Source organism: Lichenostomus cassidix, chromosome 2, assembly GCF_008360975.1.
Source record: "Lichenostomus cassidix isolate B80296 chromosome 2, HeHo_3.0, whole genome shotgun sequence".
Classification (NCBI taxonomy): domain Eukaryota; kingdom Metazoa; phylum Chordata; class Aves; order Passeriformes; family Meliphagidae; genus Lichenostomus; species Lichenostomus cassidix.
In genome coordinates this window covers 39,341,286-39,358,101 of record NC_139482.1, presented here as the reverse complement: position 1 = coordinate 39,358,101, position 16,816 = coordinate 39,341,286, and the positions used below count along the sequence as shown (strand labels likewise).

General features: G+C 36.7%; 1 protein-coding gene across 10 annotated transcripts in view; it reads left to right on the top strand.

Annotated features, from left to right (window-relative positions):
- Positions 1-16,816, top strand: part of SLC4A7 (solute carrier family 4 member 7) — a 93,078-nt gene that overhangs the window by 59,057 nt on the left and 17,205 nt on the right. For 6 of the 10 annotated variants that reach the window (XM_085051145.1, XM_085051144.1, XM_085051151.1 and 3 more), the window contains 9 exons: positions 2,080-2,195; positions 3,619-3,776; positions 5,668-5,755; positions 7,296-7,442; positions 8,814-8,917; positions 10,453-10,627; positions 13,039-13,172; positions 13,724-13,969; positions 16,291-16,396. In XM_085051145.1, coding sequence (XP_084907271.1) covers positions 2,080-2,195; positions 3,619-3,776; positions 5,668-5,755; positions 7,296-7,442; positions 8,814-8,917; positions 10,453-10,627; positions 13,039-13,172; positions 13,724-13,969; positions 16,291-16,396 — 1,274 coding nt within the window. Of the gene's footprint in view, positions 1-2,079; positions 2,196-2,964; positions 3,025-3,618; positions 3,777-5,667; positions 5,756-7,295; positions 7,443-8,813; positions 8,918-10,452; positions 10,628-13,038; positions 13,173-13,723; positions 13,970-16,290; positions 16,397-16,816 lie in introns of all 10 variants that reach the window. The other 4 variants (XM_085051148.1, XM_085051146.1, XM_085051143.1 and 1 more) reach the window with 1 other exon arrangement.

Here is a 16,816-nt window from a genome sequence, read left to right as displayed (position 1 = left end):
AATGAAATGCAGTCTCATATGGAAATGCTTGCTCTGGTCTGAAAACCTGTGAGCAGTATTGTCTTGTGAGAGCAACAGTGTCCAACTGCAAGGCCAACAGAAAGGAAAACTATTCACACATGATTAAAGATCAGACAAATGTTCCTGTGTCAGTGCCAAAATTTGTGAGCCTTAACTGTGACTGATTGGAGAAATTTTGAAGGCAAACCTTTTAGAAGCATCAGTATCACTTTAGTACTGAAATAATATTTCTGCGAATATATAGAATCCTTATTCTCTGTCCTTCTCCTTGACTGTCTCTCCCCTTTTTGTTCTAGTCTCTGGTTGGTCTTGCTCACAGTGCTTTTCCAAAAAGTGCAAAATGATGCATTATGGCTCATCTTTCATCAGCTAAAAACATTTTAAGTTACCTGTATTGCTACACAGAAGGGGAAAAAGTGAAAAAAGTTTATATATCTAAGCTTTTATATTATGCAGCTCTTCTGCAACAACTGTTTAATATTTATTTTGAGTTCTACAAACACATCAACTCCTAAGCAGTTAAACACTTTGATCAGCTGATTTCTTAGGTGGTTGATGCGATGATTCTTTTGACTAACACATAAATCTTGGAGCAGAAGAGTAGAATGTGGTTTTTGTTGTTACTGGTGTGGGGGTTTTTTTGTTTTGGTTTTTTTTTTTTTGTTGTTTTGTTTTGTTTTGTTTTTGTGTGTGTGTGTTAGGAATTATGAAGGAAATGACAGCCTATAAACTCAATTTGATTTTTGCTTCAGGAAAACTACTCACACCACTTACATCCCTTATGAACTGTAAGAATGAAAATTAGTGGTCGAGGCTTGGACATGCATGTTTTTTGTTGATACAATGACTTTTTGGAAGAGTTTTTTTGGAAACAAATATGGGGATAAAATAAAGTGAATGCAGTTGTCATTTGAAATGCTAAAAACGTCAAAATTGAGAAATTACAAAAATGGGAGTATGCAAGTAGTTATGTGGCAGTGGTTATGATAGAATAGTAGCCCAATGGTAGCCAGAGAGAGCTTCATTTATATCTTGTCAAGAGAGATGCTTGACCTAAATACAAATTTTCTCCATGTAATACAATGTTTAGGCTTCAGTCTTTATCTAGATGTGGTTTTGAAAGCATGTGAAAGCATATTCTGTCACCGCAGCTGAAAGGTCTGGTATAGACAAGCAAGAAGGCTAAATGCACTTCTAGTGCATGTTAAAATGAACAAGTAAAAGCTCTGTAATTCAAGAGCTTTGGGCTTGATTATGCATGCCTAGACCAGCTTTTAAATGTTAATTGGGTGGGGAGAACCATGATGCAACATGGAATTCAGTGTGTGAACACTTGGGTTACTTGCCTTTTGCAGCCTTTACTGAACCTGCAATTCAGTGCTGCTGGAAGTGTAGCAAGATACATAACATGGTTTTGTTTTGGTGCGTTAGAGGGAAGCTGTATATTGAATTTGAAAAACTTTATTGTGTGTGTCTCTTCAGCTCAAGCGTGTATTCCATATGGTAATGTGTGGGATGAACAGTGGGAGCTTTGGTCTGTTGTTTGAGGCCATGGTTAGCAAGCTGTCTGTCCTTCATGTCATACGCTACTTACTTGTCCAGCTTAGTTAACTTAGTTGACCACATTCCTTGTAGTTGTAGTCTGAGGCTTGCTGACACTTTTTGCAATTGCAACAACTGTTACACAGCAGACTAGAGAGGTTTGCATTTGGTGACCGAGGACTTCTTAATATGGTGAAGTTGCTATATTCTAACTACTGAATCAGTTATGATAAAAATGCCAGCAGTTATTTTTTTCTGCGATTAAAGTAGCTCGTGTTTTCTGGTGACTGTTCTGCAAATGGCCATCATTTGGGCAATACTTAATTTTTTAAATTATGTCATTATTTTAACAACACGATGACTTGTTAATGTTGCATTTTTGATACTAATGTAGGGCACTTACTGAATAACGTGCACTTTTGCTTTAAGCAAGCTGCCACATTGAGTTTGGGTAGTGTTGCACACTCAGTTCACTTCCTGCACCATTTTGAACTTAACTCCTTTGTTTTAATTTAGGGCTTTTGGCGTCTCCACAGTCAGCACCTGGAAGTCTAGACACTGGGAAAAGTGGAGATGTTAAAGGTACTGGGTCAGGAGGAAGCAGAGAAAACAGCACAGTGGATTTTAGTAAGGTAAGTAACATTAAATACCTTACTGTTTAGCATCAGTTTACTATGTAACAAAAACTCTGCCGGTTGTAACTTCCCCCTTAGTTACAACTGAAATGTGTACCAGTGTACACAAGAAGTAGGACTAAGAGATAGCTTGTGTCACAATGTGACCTAGGCTAAATGTGTCACATGTTTTGAAATTCTTCCCAGTGGGAACTGTTTGATGATCTTCTCAGTATTTTGGTAACATAAAAGTGCAGCCGCTGTACTTTCTCATGCCGATGGAGATATTTTCACATCTGCTATTAAGGCTCTTATGAAAACAGTTCTGTAGATTGTGTTGTAACTTTTTTTCTAGGGCTTTTTGTTGGTTCCCTTTTCTTTTTTTGTGAAGATGGCTTTTAAGGAGGATTTGCTTTATATGTATTATGAGTTTCCTCTGCAAAAGTTGTACATCTTAATGTTTAGGATCATATAATACTACTTTCTTACAAGGTTTGTAAGAAAATCTACTGTAAATCTCTTATATTTCTTTCATGGTTTAAATTTGCTGGGCAAGTTCCATTGTGGCTGTCACTATGAAGTCCAGTCAGAAGTGTCATCTGTTCTGTGAAACACTGTAAGAAAATTAGTTTGCCAAGTTAAATAATTTTGTTTATGGAAAGCTAACTTATACTGTAGTTCTGATTTAATCATGGCAGGTGCCATATATTCCTGCTCCTCTGTCACAGTTTTTATATTTTTGTTTGGCCTGTCCTTGTGTACACCTGCCTTGTCTCCTGTTGGACAGGAGTCAGCCTCCTGGCACTGTAGTTGTGGCACACTTGGTGTGGGACTCAAGAGGCCATCTGTAAGTTCTCTAGCTAGCAATGTCACTGGTGCTTGTGTGTGTGTGTGTATGTGAACACAGAGTTCATGTGCTGTACCATTTTCTAATGCGCTTCTGTAATTATGTGCAGAAATGGAGGTGAAGATTTTCAGCTGACATATTGTTTATGGATGAAAAAATAAATATACAAATTATTCTTCAAAATTATGGCATTTGAAACATACAGCTATGAAATAACTCACTGCATTCTAGAAACCATGTGTAATTACATGAACTCTCCTTACTTAATTGTGCATAGATTTTGTTAATTTATGTCCTATCAGAGAATGTGTGTTGTGATAATAATAGAAAGGTGGTTATGCAGTTTGGAGTCTTCTAGAATATACTAGGTGTTGGTAATTCTAACTTGTAGAAAGTAGTTTATTATTATTTGGCTGGCTGGCTGACATTTTCTAAATGTGTTTGTCTTTTTTGTATTGTGGGATATTTAATTTGCTTTTTAATTTTTCTTTGTAGCATAAATGTCTAGTAAATTGTGATAAACATAATTATGTTATGGAATTTCTGCTAAGAAATGTAAGGGAATAAACACTTATTTCATCTTTGTATGAATAGGTTGATATGAACTTCATGAGGAAAATTCCTTCAGGAGCAGAAGCATCAAATGTATTAGTGGGAGAAGTAGATTTTTTAGAAAGACCTATTATTGCTTTTGTGAGGCTCTCCCCTGCTGTGCTTCTCTCGGGTCTCACAGAGGTTCCGGTTCCTACACGGTAAATAAATGCCTGGAAAGTCTGGCTTTACTTATAATATTTAAGACCTCAAATATATATACTGTATTAAGCTAAAAAAATGTAAAGTTTATTGTAACTTTATGCCATTAATTTGCTGCAAAATTTGAAGAAATGAGATCCGTCAAATTCTCTGAATGCATAATATATATATATCTATATCTCTATACACACACACACATACATATATGTATACATGTAAAGATGCTCTCTTAAGCAAGTGCAGGAGTTGAAACTGATAGCTGAGTTGGAGTAAAAGCAATGAGTCTTCCAAGTTTGTGTTGCCATTTTAAAGATGGACATGAAGATAGTTATAGTTCCCTTCGGTGTGACACATCTTGTCAGTGGGGAAGAGCACACCAAGTCTGAAGGTCTGTCTAATCTGAAACTCTGCTCTTTCTATAAAGAACACTCTGCATATGTGTGACTTAGGTGATGGAAAAACATTTTTTTATTGTATGCCCAAATCTACATGAAGTAATCAATCTGCAGCTAATACATGGAAGCAGTTTTCAGTCTGCAATATGCCATCCAACCTGGTGCAATCACCCCTGCTCCCCCAAACCCATGGATCTTGCCAGTCTACTGGGGGTATATTTACCACAGATGTTCAAAATACCAAAATACGTGTCCCATGATGAAGGTAGAAGATAATGTCATCAGTCATGATGCATGACACTTCATTTTCTGTGCATATTGATGTATTGGGCTGTTGTGTGGTGTTTGGCATACATTTGTACATTTATGTTTTTGGTGGGTTTTTAATGTTGTAAAATGATCAAAGTGTTTGTTTATCGTAGTAATTTTCAGCTTATGCACTCTCTTGAAAGGCAAAAATACATATATGTGAGAATTTTCAGAGGGTAGTTGACCTGAGTGCTCATAATGTTTACTGGGAAATTCCAAAATTTCTGCATACAGATTACTGTATTACTGTAGCTAAAATTATTCTGTCCTATGTTTTTCAGAGTGATGTAGACTTAGAGATCTGGAATAGCATAACTTGGATTCTGAAGATGTGCTCTCAGTTTCAATTAGGGTAGTAAACTTGCAAAGGAGACAGAACTGAGCTTTTTGTACTATGAGTTGCAAGAAGGTGCTACTTTTTTCAGATATTTTGTGCTTAGGAACATCATTTTCATGGATTATAGGAAGAAGGTTGTGAAACAAATTACTGAGTTTAACTCTTTTGGTTTATATCCTTTTCAATTTTTAAAATGCTACTCCTGTTCAAATTTTTGGTGGGTTTTATGTTAGGCACTGTTACTGCACAAGGAAATGGAGAGACTGCTCACATACACTGTGACCAACCCCCAGACTAGATCAGCTTCCCAGAATCACTTGATTTCTTAGGTGTTCAAGTATCCAGGTTCTCTTCCTTTCCACTGACACAAGACTGTGACTATAGTGTGACATCCTTTGTGTGGCATACCCAGTCACAGCAGGTGAGGGGATTTAACTCCCCTGAAAAGGTGATCATCAGGGAGCCTAGGACAGGTCATAAAGCTCCTAGGCTGCAACTTAAGGGATCTTTGCTACTGGGAATGTCAGAAAAGCTTAGAATCCAGAGGAAATACTCATTGAGCTCTAGTCTGTGGATTTCTACTGTTTTTCAGGCATTATAAGAAGTTGAAAAATTAGGCTTAATTAAGAAGATACCTGAGTAATTTTCGTTCAGGATCTGAGTTTCTTCCAGTAATAATTTTAAGCTGAGTCTTTTCACAGTGTTGCAGCAGTCTTTTTTAAGATCTGAAGTGGTGAAAATGGTATTTTTATTTTACCACTTAATTTTCTTTAAACATTAGTCTGAAAGACCCCTTCTGAATATATGCAAATGAGTCAGCCATACTCATCCTTTTTACTTTCTCCACAGGTTCTTGTTTTTGTTGCTGGGACCAGCAGGAAAAGCTCCACAGTACCATGAAATTGGACGATCAATAGCAACACTTATGACAGATGATGTGAGTGATCTGTTTTAAATGCTTGTAATTAAAGTCTAGAATAGTGCATTTACCAACTGATTTCAGTAAGTGATTTGGAGCAGCAGGTTAAAGAAAAAAACCCACAAACTGGTTAAATGAAGAACTGTAAACGTAAGTATTTTTTGTGTTAGTGAAGAAGATAACGGTAAATTAACTTTCCTCCTTGTCTGTCTTGAAGAAATCCTAAATGTCTTTCTGAAAAAATTTTGGCTTTCATATATAGACTTTATTTTTGTGTTAAATTGGTTAACAGAACTATTAAATAGAACTGCATTTGATATGAGTCACTGTATGTCAGAAAGGACAGAACAAACTGCATAAGTGTTCAGGACACAAAGTTTTTAAAGTGCATGCAATTGAGTCGTCTTTTTTTTTTTTTTTAATCTAAGCAGGGTCAAATAAACAAAATTAGAATTTTAATATCCTTTTGAGGTCATAGAGCCCTATTGGTTTTAAAGGCTGCAGGGGGAAACCAGGACTTTTTAATAGTGTTGCCATCTTACTGAGAAAAATTAGGATGTTTTAATTTTTACTTCACATTGAGCGCCACCTACTGAATTGCTGATAATTTTTAGGGTTATCTACCAGAAATGCAAGTTCTTTTTACTGTAGAACAATAGGAAGTTTAGGAATGTAAACTAGAAATTCGTCATTTTGCAGTTGGTAACCAGTCTATGAGTACAGTTTTTGTTCAGTGTGAGAACTGAATATTAAAAACTTTAATTGTAGCTTCTGATTTTTTTTAGATAGGCTGATCTGATTTTTTAGGAATACTCTAGATCACTGAAATAGAAAAAAAATACAAATTATTCAATGATCTAAAAAGACCTAAGGATATTTCAAAGATCTATTTTAAGATTAGAAGATTTAATGGTATATGGAGAAAAACAGTTCAGGTTTCATATGCACAGAAACAATTTAGGATCTTTGTCTGCAAGCTGTTTTTTATAGCAAAATAGCATCTTTTTCTTTTGTATATAAAATGCATCTTGGAGTTCATGCTGTAGTCTGTAAAACACAGCAAGGATTTTTTATTAGGATTGTTTTCATATGCTTTTTAAGTAGTCTTCTAAACTTAATTAAGCTAGATGTGTACAAATGAATTTTTATTTGTAATAAAAACTTGTGTATTGCTTTGAAGCTTATTTGAAGTATTTTTTGTCATCATTATTTAGCACAGCATAGTGGTACAGTGGCTGTAGGGCAGAATTATTCAGACAATAGTACATGAAGTTGATGTCCTGAATATTGAAGATTAACTTTTTATTTAATTTTGCAAATGAACTAAGTATTTTTTTTGAGTTTGAAGATTAAAACTTCCATATTTTATGATCCATAAGAATGTGCATACCGGTATCTTTTAATTTAAATGTATGTAAGTAAAAGCCTAACTTTTGAGGACCTACAAAATATTTTCCATGCCATTTTAAAAATAATCAAGTATAGTCATGATATAATAATGAGTTCTTCTTTTGGAAAAATTAAAGAAAAATGAATGTTGAGTACTTTCTTCTTGTAGGTTTTCCATGATGTTGCCTACAAAGCAAAAGACCGAAATGATTTGTTGTCAGGAATTGATGAGTTTTTAGACCAAGTGACAGTCCTCCCTCCAGGAGAGTGGGATCCATCTATACGAATTGAGCCACCAAAAAGTGTTCCTTCCCAGGTAAAACAAAAAAAAAAGGTCCAGTCTATCTTGCAGTGAAGGGGCCTAAACTGAACTTAGGATTTGAGCTGCTGAGTACAGAGGGGGACAGTCAGTGCCCTAGTCCTCCTGGCCACACTCTTCTTGCCACACACCTAGATCTCACTAGCCTTTCTGGCCACACTGCTGGCTCCTATCCAGATGGCTGTAAAGCATCAGGAAAGTCCCCACATCCATTTTGCAAGAAAAAGTGGACTGTCCATCTGAGATAGAAAAAAAATTTAAAAAAAAAGAATGGGGGGAGAGGTGTTTATCGGTTTTCTGCTATGCTGTTAAGTAAATTTTATTTACTATTTCCTTTTGTTATGGTCAAATGAGTTCACGTGACAACTGGGAGAATTGGTGAGAAATTGTACTTGAGTTCATGTTACAAATTTTACTACCAGTCTAGCAATGATCAGCAAAAATATTTTAATTCTTACAAGAACTTCTGTTTGCATACAGCATTGATTGCAATGCTTTAATGTATTTTGTCTAGCATATGCTGTTTACAGAATGTTTATGAAATAGATAAAAATCGATTGTATTGCTCAGATGTGATGATGCAGGCTTAGAATGAGAGCTAAGGAAAGTGGGTCCTTAGAGAGACTTTCTTCCCCTTCTCCCTCTTGACAACTTAAAGGAATTTGGGCCTCCAGGATCAAAAGCAGGGGAGAGACCAGTGCTCTTGGTTCAGAAGGTTGATACTGGTGTTAAGTCCAGTGGTTTGGCAGAGTGGGTGGAATAGAAGGGGGTAACAGCAGTCCAGTTTATTCATGAATAGCCTGAGGTTACCATGTAACTTGTTTCCAAAATAAGCAGGGCTCAGGGTTTTTTTGGAAGGTAGGCTCAGCTGAAAAATTTATGAGAAGCTGGTAAGCAGCTTGCTCAGCAGGGGAATGACTTCTCATTTATATTTCAACTAAATACTGTGTTTGTCATAAAAAGAGGTCAATTTCTGCTGCATGTTAAAAATTCTGCTCTGAAAATGGTTGAAGGAAAAGAAAGTATCTCAAGATTTCTGTCACATGGTTAAGCCTCTACTTCGTGTTGAAAATCTGGGCTTTGTTTCATTGTGTTTCAGGAATCTCTTTCTTGTAGCTACAGGGAAGATTAATACTGTTGTTCAAGGTACTAATAACGTCATCCGGGTGGTGTTGTACAGTTCTAGTCATCTGTACTCAACAAAAGATTAGTTTGGAAAGTGGAGGACTGCTGATGAGCTGAGAATAGGAAAAAGGGTGTGCAAGGCATAGAATTTCTGCATGCTGTCTTTTAATTATACTTTTTAGTGTACAGGCAGTGTCAAAGTATTTTTTTCTTTTTCTTTTTTTTTCCCTGTCTCTTCTGTAGGATAAAAGGAAGGCACCTAAATTTCCAAATGGGTCTACTCCTACTGGAGACGGTCTTAAAGAAGAAGGCCATCATGCCGGACCTGAACTTCAGAGAACTGGAAGGTGTGTTCACTTCCCTGAATGCTAGCTACCATAAAGAAATAACTGATAAATATTCATCTTAATGATTGACATTTAAACATTAAAAAATCATGGTATAAGTGTCAGAGCGCATCCTTTGTCCTTTTTCAAGTGTTGGATTCTTGCCTATAAGTGCCAATCTGCTTAAAGTATTTTCAAGCCCGTGGCAATGTTTCTCAACACATTTGTGAAGGATTTCACATAAGATGCTGCCTAATTTAACTAACTGACTTCTAAGAGTTGGGTTTTAAATTTTAATTTTCAGGAGCATGCAATTATCATAATTACATCAGGAATATGCAATTTTCAGTATTGGGCTAGGTACTAAAAAATCCCATTAATGCAAATCTGTTTTATTAAACTTACATGAAATGGAACAGTAAGAAATAAAAAGTGGCAAAAAGTAGTTTGGTGTTGGTTAGCTTTGGGTTTTGGTCAGGTCTCTTGTATAGATAAAATAAAATGAAAGGAATTTCTGTCAGTTATTATTGTTCTCTGTTAATTCTGAAGTATTTGCCAGAGAAGTCTCCAACATGGGAAATACCTGGTTATGATTAAACTTTAATATCAGGAATGAGAGTAGAGATTAAATCAACAGAAGAATTCTGGACTATATGTACAATGCTGTTATCCCCAGAATAATAAACCTCCAAATAAAATGCTTATTTTTCATACAGTTGCTAGAAAGACTTTACAACATTTGTGTTGATTTTTACCATTGTGGCTTTGTTACAATTGCTTTTTAGTGGTTTTATAGACAGTATGTGAAGCTGAGAAGTTTATTTCTGGTCACAGAATTATCTGTAGATGAGGCTTTTCTTTTTTTAGGAATGTTTAGGGTTTTTTAATAATTAAAAATAACATGAATTTTTCTAAGAACAAATTAATATCTAGTATTTTGGAGTCTTTAAGATTTTTTAAAATTGCCTTTTAAATTCTTGGCAATAACTTACTTACCCAGTTGAAGTAACTTACATATGTTTGGTTTTATACTTATATTTATAGAATATCTGTGTACTCAAGATAAGAACGCTTTAAAAAATTATGGACTTAAATTTATTTATGGACATAACCCTATGAATGAAGAGAATTCAAATAAAAAAAGCTACAGCTGTATGTTGGAGTAGCAATATTGAAATGTGTCAATGCAGTGATCTTGGTTGAGGTTTAGCATATTTTTTCTGTTCCTTGTTTTGAATATCATAAGACAGATTTGACTTAAAACATTGTTTATATAAGATGGCTTTCAAAGTTATTTTTTCAGTATCTAGCCCATATATAAAAAAATAAACCTAGTCAGCTTTTAAAAATGTGGGTAACCTGCTTGATTGTATTTGGAATACTGCTGAATTGGACAAGATTTTCATTTACGTTTTTAATTGTTATGATTTAGTCTGGATTATGAAATAGCTAATTTGTGCCGGCAATAGGCACTGGCAGTCATGTGTAGCCCATAGTTTTAAACTAGCTAGAATCCTTTAGTGTACAGTTTGACGAGTTTCATCTCACCTATTTAGGCTTTTTGGTGGTTTGATACTTGACATCCAAAGGAAAGCACCTTTTTTCTTGAGTGACTTCAAGGATGCATTAAGCCTGCAGTGCCTGGCCTCGATTCTTTTCCTATACTGTGCCTGTATGTCTCCTGTAATCACTTTTGGAGGGCTCCTGGGAGAAGCTACAGAAGGCAGAATAGTGAGTACAAAGAATGGTAGTGGCCAGGCTTTTAGACCTTCAGAGGCAAGTCACTGTGTGCATTTGTCTCATTTATTTATACTTGTATTTGAAGAATTTACCTGCAGCACTTGATTAGCCTGCCCCAAAGCAGATCTTCCCCAAAAGGTAATTGCTATGGAAAATGTGGGGAACCCATGTGAACAGGAGAAGATGCACAGGGCAGGTAAAAGATGTTTATCCTGCCTTATTGGATGAATGGCTTCATGAATTGAGAAAAGGCTTGCATTGCCTTCTTTTTGGCTGCTTAACAGTAATGAATAGCAGTAAAGGTGCACCATCCCACTAGGCCTACTTTAGGCAAAGTCAGAGGCTCAAGGTGGATAGCCAAGAACATGCACTGGCCTTGAGTAGTATGCCTATGAGGATGATAATGCCTGCAGTGTGTGGCCAGCAGTCCATTTATGAAATGGACAGGATATGTCTATGCTTGCACTAATGGTATGTTGCTCACAATAAAATAAAGTGTCTGAGGTTTATAAGCAGAAAATACTCTTCATTGTAAATGACTCAAATGTAAACCATACACATACAAAATTTTGGTAGTGTTATGCTGGGGAGCAGATAATACCAGCGCCCTTTTCACCAGAATATCATTGCACTTTAGTTTTTGAAGTAGGGAAAAATTACTTAATATCAGCAATGCTAGTAACTTAGTTTGAATTGGCTTATGAGTAAACTAGTTTGAAGTGTATTTTCTGTTTTTTAAATCTATCAGAAACAAACAAGGTTATGTCCTTTTGTGGGAGGGAAAGATGTCTTCATGTCCTTTACAAATTTTAAGATTCTGTTGAAGCTTATAATGTTACAAAATTTTTCTTGATACTGAGCTTAAGGTTTTAAGCTTGTACTGTATTAAAATTTAGTTAACTGTTTTATCTCTTCAAGTATTGCTGTTGACTCAGATATTTGTTTATTGGTGTAGCTCTTCAAGATGATAGAAAGTACAGAAATCAATTATATCTTTTCTGTGTGCTGGTTTTGCCACTCTAAATGTTGGAATGATTACTAAAATGCCAGTGTAAACTTTGAACATACAACATGTATAATAATGAAAGTACCCTCCTTTTAAAGCTTGATTCTCAAACACCTTCTTTCTTTTAGCTGTCTGGAATTGTTTACGGGTTTGTTCCTGCCTTCAGATACTTGGTGTGCATCATTGAATAAAACATTTAGTTACTTCACACACATGTTCAAGCACAGTAGCTGACATTGTAAGGTACACAGTTTGTCTTTGAAACCTTCCCTCGCATTCTCAGAGGCCATCACCTCCACAGTACTCCCGTCCCTGCCACCCTGACTGAGAGCCCCCAGGTTAATGCATTGACTAACCAAAAACACTAATTCAAAGGTAATAGAACAAGAGACTGGGATTATATATTTTTTTCTAATGTTATGAAGAAAAGATTCACTTTCATTTTTAATAGCCCCAGTTCAGCAAGTCATTTTGAGCATTTTCAGATGCTTTCCTGAACTGGAGCTCAAGTTTGCATAAATCCTGTTTTCTTAGGCATGCATAATTTCAAAATAGCAAATGCTTGAAAGTTCCACCCGGAACCTTGTAATTCTATGGCAGGAATCTGTAATCTGTGACTTCTCATAGTGGTAGGTGGTGTAATTAACTATTTTCAAGTAAATTTAATATAATTTTAGTATTTAAAATTCCAGCCTCTCTCTTTTGAGGTGCATTGTGACTGGGTTTTTTGGGCAGAAAATCTTACAGTAAAACATTTATTTCAGTAACTAGAGACCTTAATTCCCTGAAAAGAAATGCATTACCAGGTGGGACATTGGTTTACTGCTCATCTATTTTTGGTGTCATGTATACATAAACCAATATTATTCAGTAATTGCCCCTAAACCTCTGCCTGTCAGTTTATTTTAGTTTTTTTTTTCTTTCTTTTGTAATTCTTGATTGACTGATGCAGGTTTGATACGCCACACCGCATCACATTTTGGTACAGGTATATTACAATATATATATCTATTTTCTTTACAGAGATTGATAATTCTTTCTCTAAATAACAAGTTGAGTAACAATTTTCTTTTTTATTTATTTAATTTTTTTTTAAATTTGTATAATTGTTGGTATGGTTTTCCTCCATAGCTAGTAGGACTAGTAACTTGTTCTCATGATATTGGATGGCTTTATGTTTCTCAGGAGTGAAGTTTTCAAAATCTTATCTGTGGTATTGTTACTGCAAAACTGTGTTAAGTTATTCTTGTCTCAGACATGGGTATTAATTGCCATGTGTTTACATCTTGTCTTGTTTCTAAGTTAATGCATCTTAAAGCTGTGTTTATGCAGATATGATGCTAAATGCTAACCTGAAAGGCAGCATAGTTACAGCAGTTTCTTTTCCCCCAAACAGAGTGCAATAGAGTCTCTCTTTGGAGCCTCATTAACTGGGATTGCCTACTCTCTCTTTGCTGGGCAACCTCTTACTATCTTGGGAAGCACCGGACCAGTTCTAGTATTTGAAAAAATATTATTTAAATTTTGCAGGTAAGTGATGTTTATACTGGCTTGGTGCACTTTTCAACTTCCTAGTCTGTTGCAATAGGTGTAATTGAAAGCAGATGTGCAGTACATGTGTGTGTCCATGAAGGTAAATAAAGTGACAAGAGACTGAGAAATTAATAGGGTTTGGTAAAGCTGTGAGGCACTGGTGAACCTGAATGACAAAATCAGTGATAAGAAAGGGCAAGGACTTAAATAAAAGTTATATTCTTCTGTGTGAAGATGTTGGCTTTGCTTCTGCAGTGGTAAGCAGAGATCGATCTACCCTCTAGGAGAAACCATCTGGGTAGTTCTGGAGAGATCCATCCCCAGGATGCTTCCCAAACTAGGTTGTCAATCGTAGAAACACCTTGCAGTGTTGCTTTGGCTTTGGTGGGAGATGATACAAAAAAAGTTTCTGCTTCCTTCAGAGCTAACATCAGGCATGAGAAAAGTGATGAATACCTGTAAAGCTTGGCCTCAGTGTCTCTTCAAATATAATATAGTATGGTTGGGTTTTGGCTCAGTTAATGCTTTTTGTTTCTTTCTTCACACAGGGATTATGGTCTTTCCTACCTTTCCCTGCGAACTTGCATTGGTCTGTGGACTGCATTTCTGTGCATTGTGCTTGTGGCCACAGATGCCAGCAGCCTCGTGTGCTACATCACTCGATTTACTGAGGAGGCTTTTGCAGCGCTTATATGCATCATATTTATTTATGAGGCAGTGGAAAAGCTTATTCATTTGGGAGAAGTGTATGCCTTCAATATGCACAATGATTTGAATAAACTTACTTCATATTTGTAAGTACCAAGTTTCTATCTGTTAGTGAAATAAATAGGAAAACATAGAGAGGCACATTGTTTACTAAATGGCAGTGGGTGCCACTTCCAGGAAGGGTAGGAGGAGTGCTAGGGGTGTTGTATGGGTATGAGAAACCTCAGAAAAATTCTATTCAGGATGCTGTGGAGTTGAATTTCCTATGTTAGCTATAGGTGGTTGGAAGGGATAAGGGGTTGTGACAAAGTCTGCTGTAACTGAAGCTTTACTAAAGGTCAGAACAGGAATTCTGCCTTGCTACTTCTAGGAAGTACAGTTTCTCATGAAATAGAATGAGTTGGCATCTCAGACCTGCCAGATGGAGATCCTGCACATTGTTGCTCAGAGAAACTGCTCATTTCTCAGAGTTTAAATGAAATCATTTAAATGCTGGCACTCCCCTCCTGTTGGAGATGTGCATCTTCCAGTTTTAGTTGTACCTGTGCGGTCACAATGTGGGTGAAGGACCCCCAGCGAGGCTGTGTCCATGCACCTGAGTTGAGGGTCCTTGCTTGTTGCACTGGGCAGTCATTCCCTAGTTGGAGAGCAGAGTACGCACTGTCCTGCTGGGCAGCTGCTCTGCCTGGCCAAGACAGAGATCATCTTGCACACAGGATGACCTCTACCAGTGTCAAACCAGGTTTGCACTACTGTGTTTCCCCTCCCAAGATTTCTACTCACTTTTACAGTCATTCAGTGTTTCTTCAGTACTTTCTTTTGGGGGAAAGGGCAAGCACCCTGTCAGACTGCTTCTTGTATTTTGTTCACACTTGACATTTACTCCCCCTTTCCTGTCTTAGCTGTTAAGACCTAGCTATGTTGCCAGGAGTGGGCTGTGGGAGTACACTCATTTCTTACTTTCCCCTTTCTGCTGGCTGCTCATCCTTCTCTTTCAGTGGTTCTAGGTCCTCACTCGTCTCCTGTGTGAGCATATTAAATTGACTGATCTGGCAGAAATTGTACTGTAGGTCTCCTGGCACTTGCCACCTGATTGTGTTTTGCCATAGGCTGGCCAAGAGGGTGGAGGGGTGAAGGTGGGACTTCAATATGGTTTAGCTCTGTGATTTTTGGGACATGCCACAGCGTTCAGCTTTGGTTTGTCCTGTATTTTTTTTCTCTCACAAAGCTGTAGGAGGTGCAGCTGTTCACAAATGCTCTCTCTTTTTGCTTGCTTTTTCTCCCCGCTCTCTACTGTCCAGTGGGGAAAAGGGTGCAGAACAGGCATGTACAGTTAATTGAGCTGGAAGACAATCTCAAATACTCTCACATTTTCTCTGGGTGTGATTGTTTTTTTACTTTCTCTTTCTGGATTTCTGCTTATCTACTTGGTGGCATACTTTATCTTCATAGTCTTTGTAGAGAAATTTGTTTTGTCAGTCTTCCTTCAGCATGCTTTTTGACGTTGCTGCCTTGACCAACAATTAATGATGCTCTCTGTCTCTTCATGCTTATTGTTGCAATTCCTTTCTCTTCTGATGATTCTGTGTTGGCAACTACTTGGTAGGAATTACTGCTTTCCACTCCTTTCGCATTTCCTTTTGCTGTTACTTTAAAATTCAGTTAACAAAAGAAAATTTGTTTACTTAGTATAATTTAAATTCCCCTAACACTGTGCTTTGCATATCTAGGTTCTTCCTGCCCATGCACATTTAGCATTTTTTCCTTCTTTACCTCCACAACTAGCAGGATGCAGATTTGCCCTTCCATGGTTCATTGGGGGTTTTTTTCAGTGTCTTTAGTGAATCCCATAGATAAAAGAGTAATTTCTTGCTTAATACCTCTTTTTCCTCTTCTACATAAATTTTTATGAGCTAAACTTACCATTTGGTGTACTTGAATTGCTTTATTTGAAAAAATCCATTAACTCTGTATTCAATCTGTTGCGTTTTGGAGTTTTTTTAATCTGATGTGTACTTCTGTCAACCTGTCTGAAAGAAAGGATTCTGCAGTCCAAGTTTGCAGAATGCTGCAACAGGGAGGGGCATTTTTACTTCTACAAAAATATTGCTAAAAATGTATGTATACAGTTGCTTTAAAGCTGAGCACTGTAAGCATTTATTTTTTCAGTTAGCTCACTGAATACTCAAACATGGTGCCTTGAGGGTTACTCGATTCTTCATTTCCCCCATCCTCCCAATAGTCCTAGGTCATGTGATGTAAGGGAAAGCCTTGTACTCTGCTGCTTCTTCCATAGAAGTTTATGATAAACTCTGGTTTAAATTCTTCAGGGTTTTTGAATTTACTGCAAATTGCTGCATTTTGGCATATATGTCTTAGAAGCATGTAAACTTTTTCTTGCCTTCAGTTGTGTGTGTTCTAAGCCAGAGAAACCAAGTAATGAAACATTGCGTCTGTGGAGGAGTATGAATAAATCTGGAGACGATATAGCATGGAGAAACCTTACAGTTTCTGTGAGTATCTGAAATCTGTATGTGTCTATCTGTGTGCGTGTATGCACCTATGTATAAAAAATAAAGACCCACACGGTACCAGTTTTGATTAACATTTTTTCATCTGATTTCTTTTTTTAATTGAACCCGGACTGTTTTCCTTAAAACTATATTTGGAACTCTATTATTTCTTCCATAAGGCTTTAAACAGTTGTTGTAGAGGTGATGAGTGGGTCCAGGGAAGTAAACGCTAATGTAAATATCTACTTGAGGTAGCCACCTCAATGCTCCTAGGCACTATAGTCATCTTTCTGCAGGTGAATAGGATGAGGTGAATAAACAGGAATTTGCTTTCTTCCAGTTCCAGAAAAAATACTTTTAATATGATGTGATGGTGGAATTTGTAGTTAAAGTGTGGTAGCAAACACATTTCATTTGTTT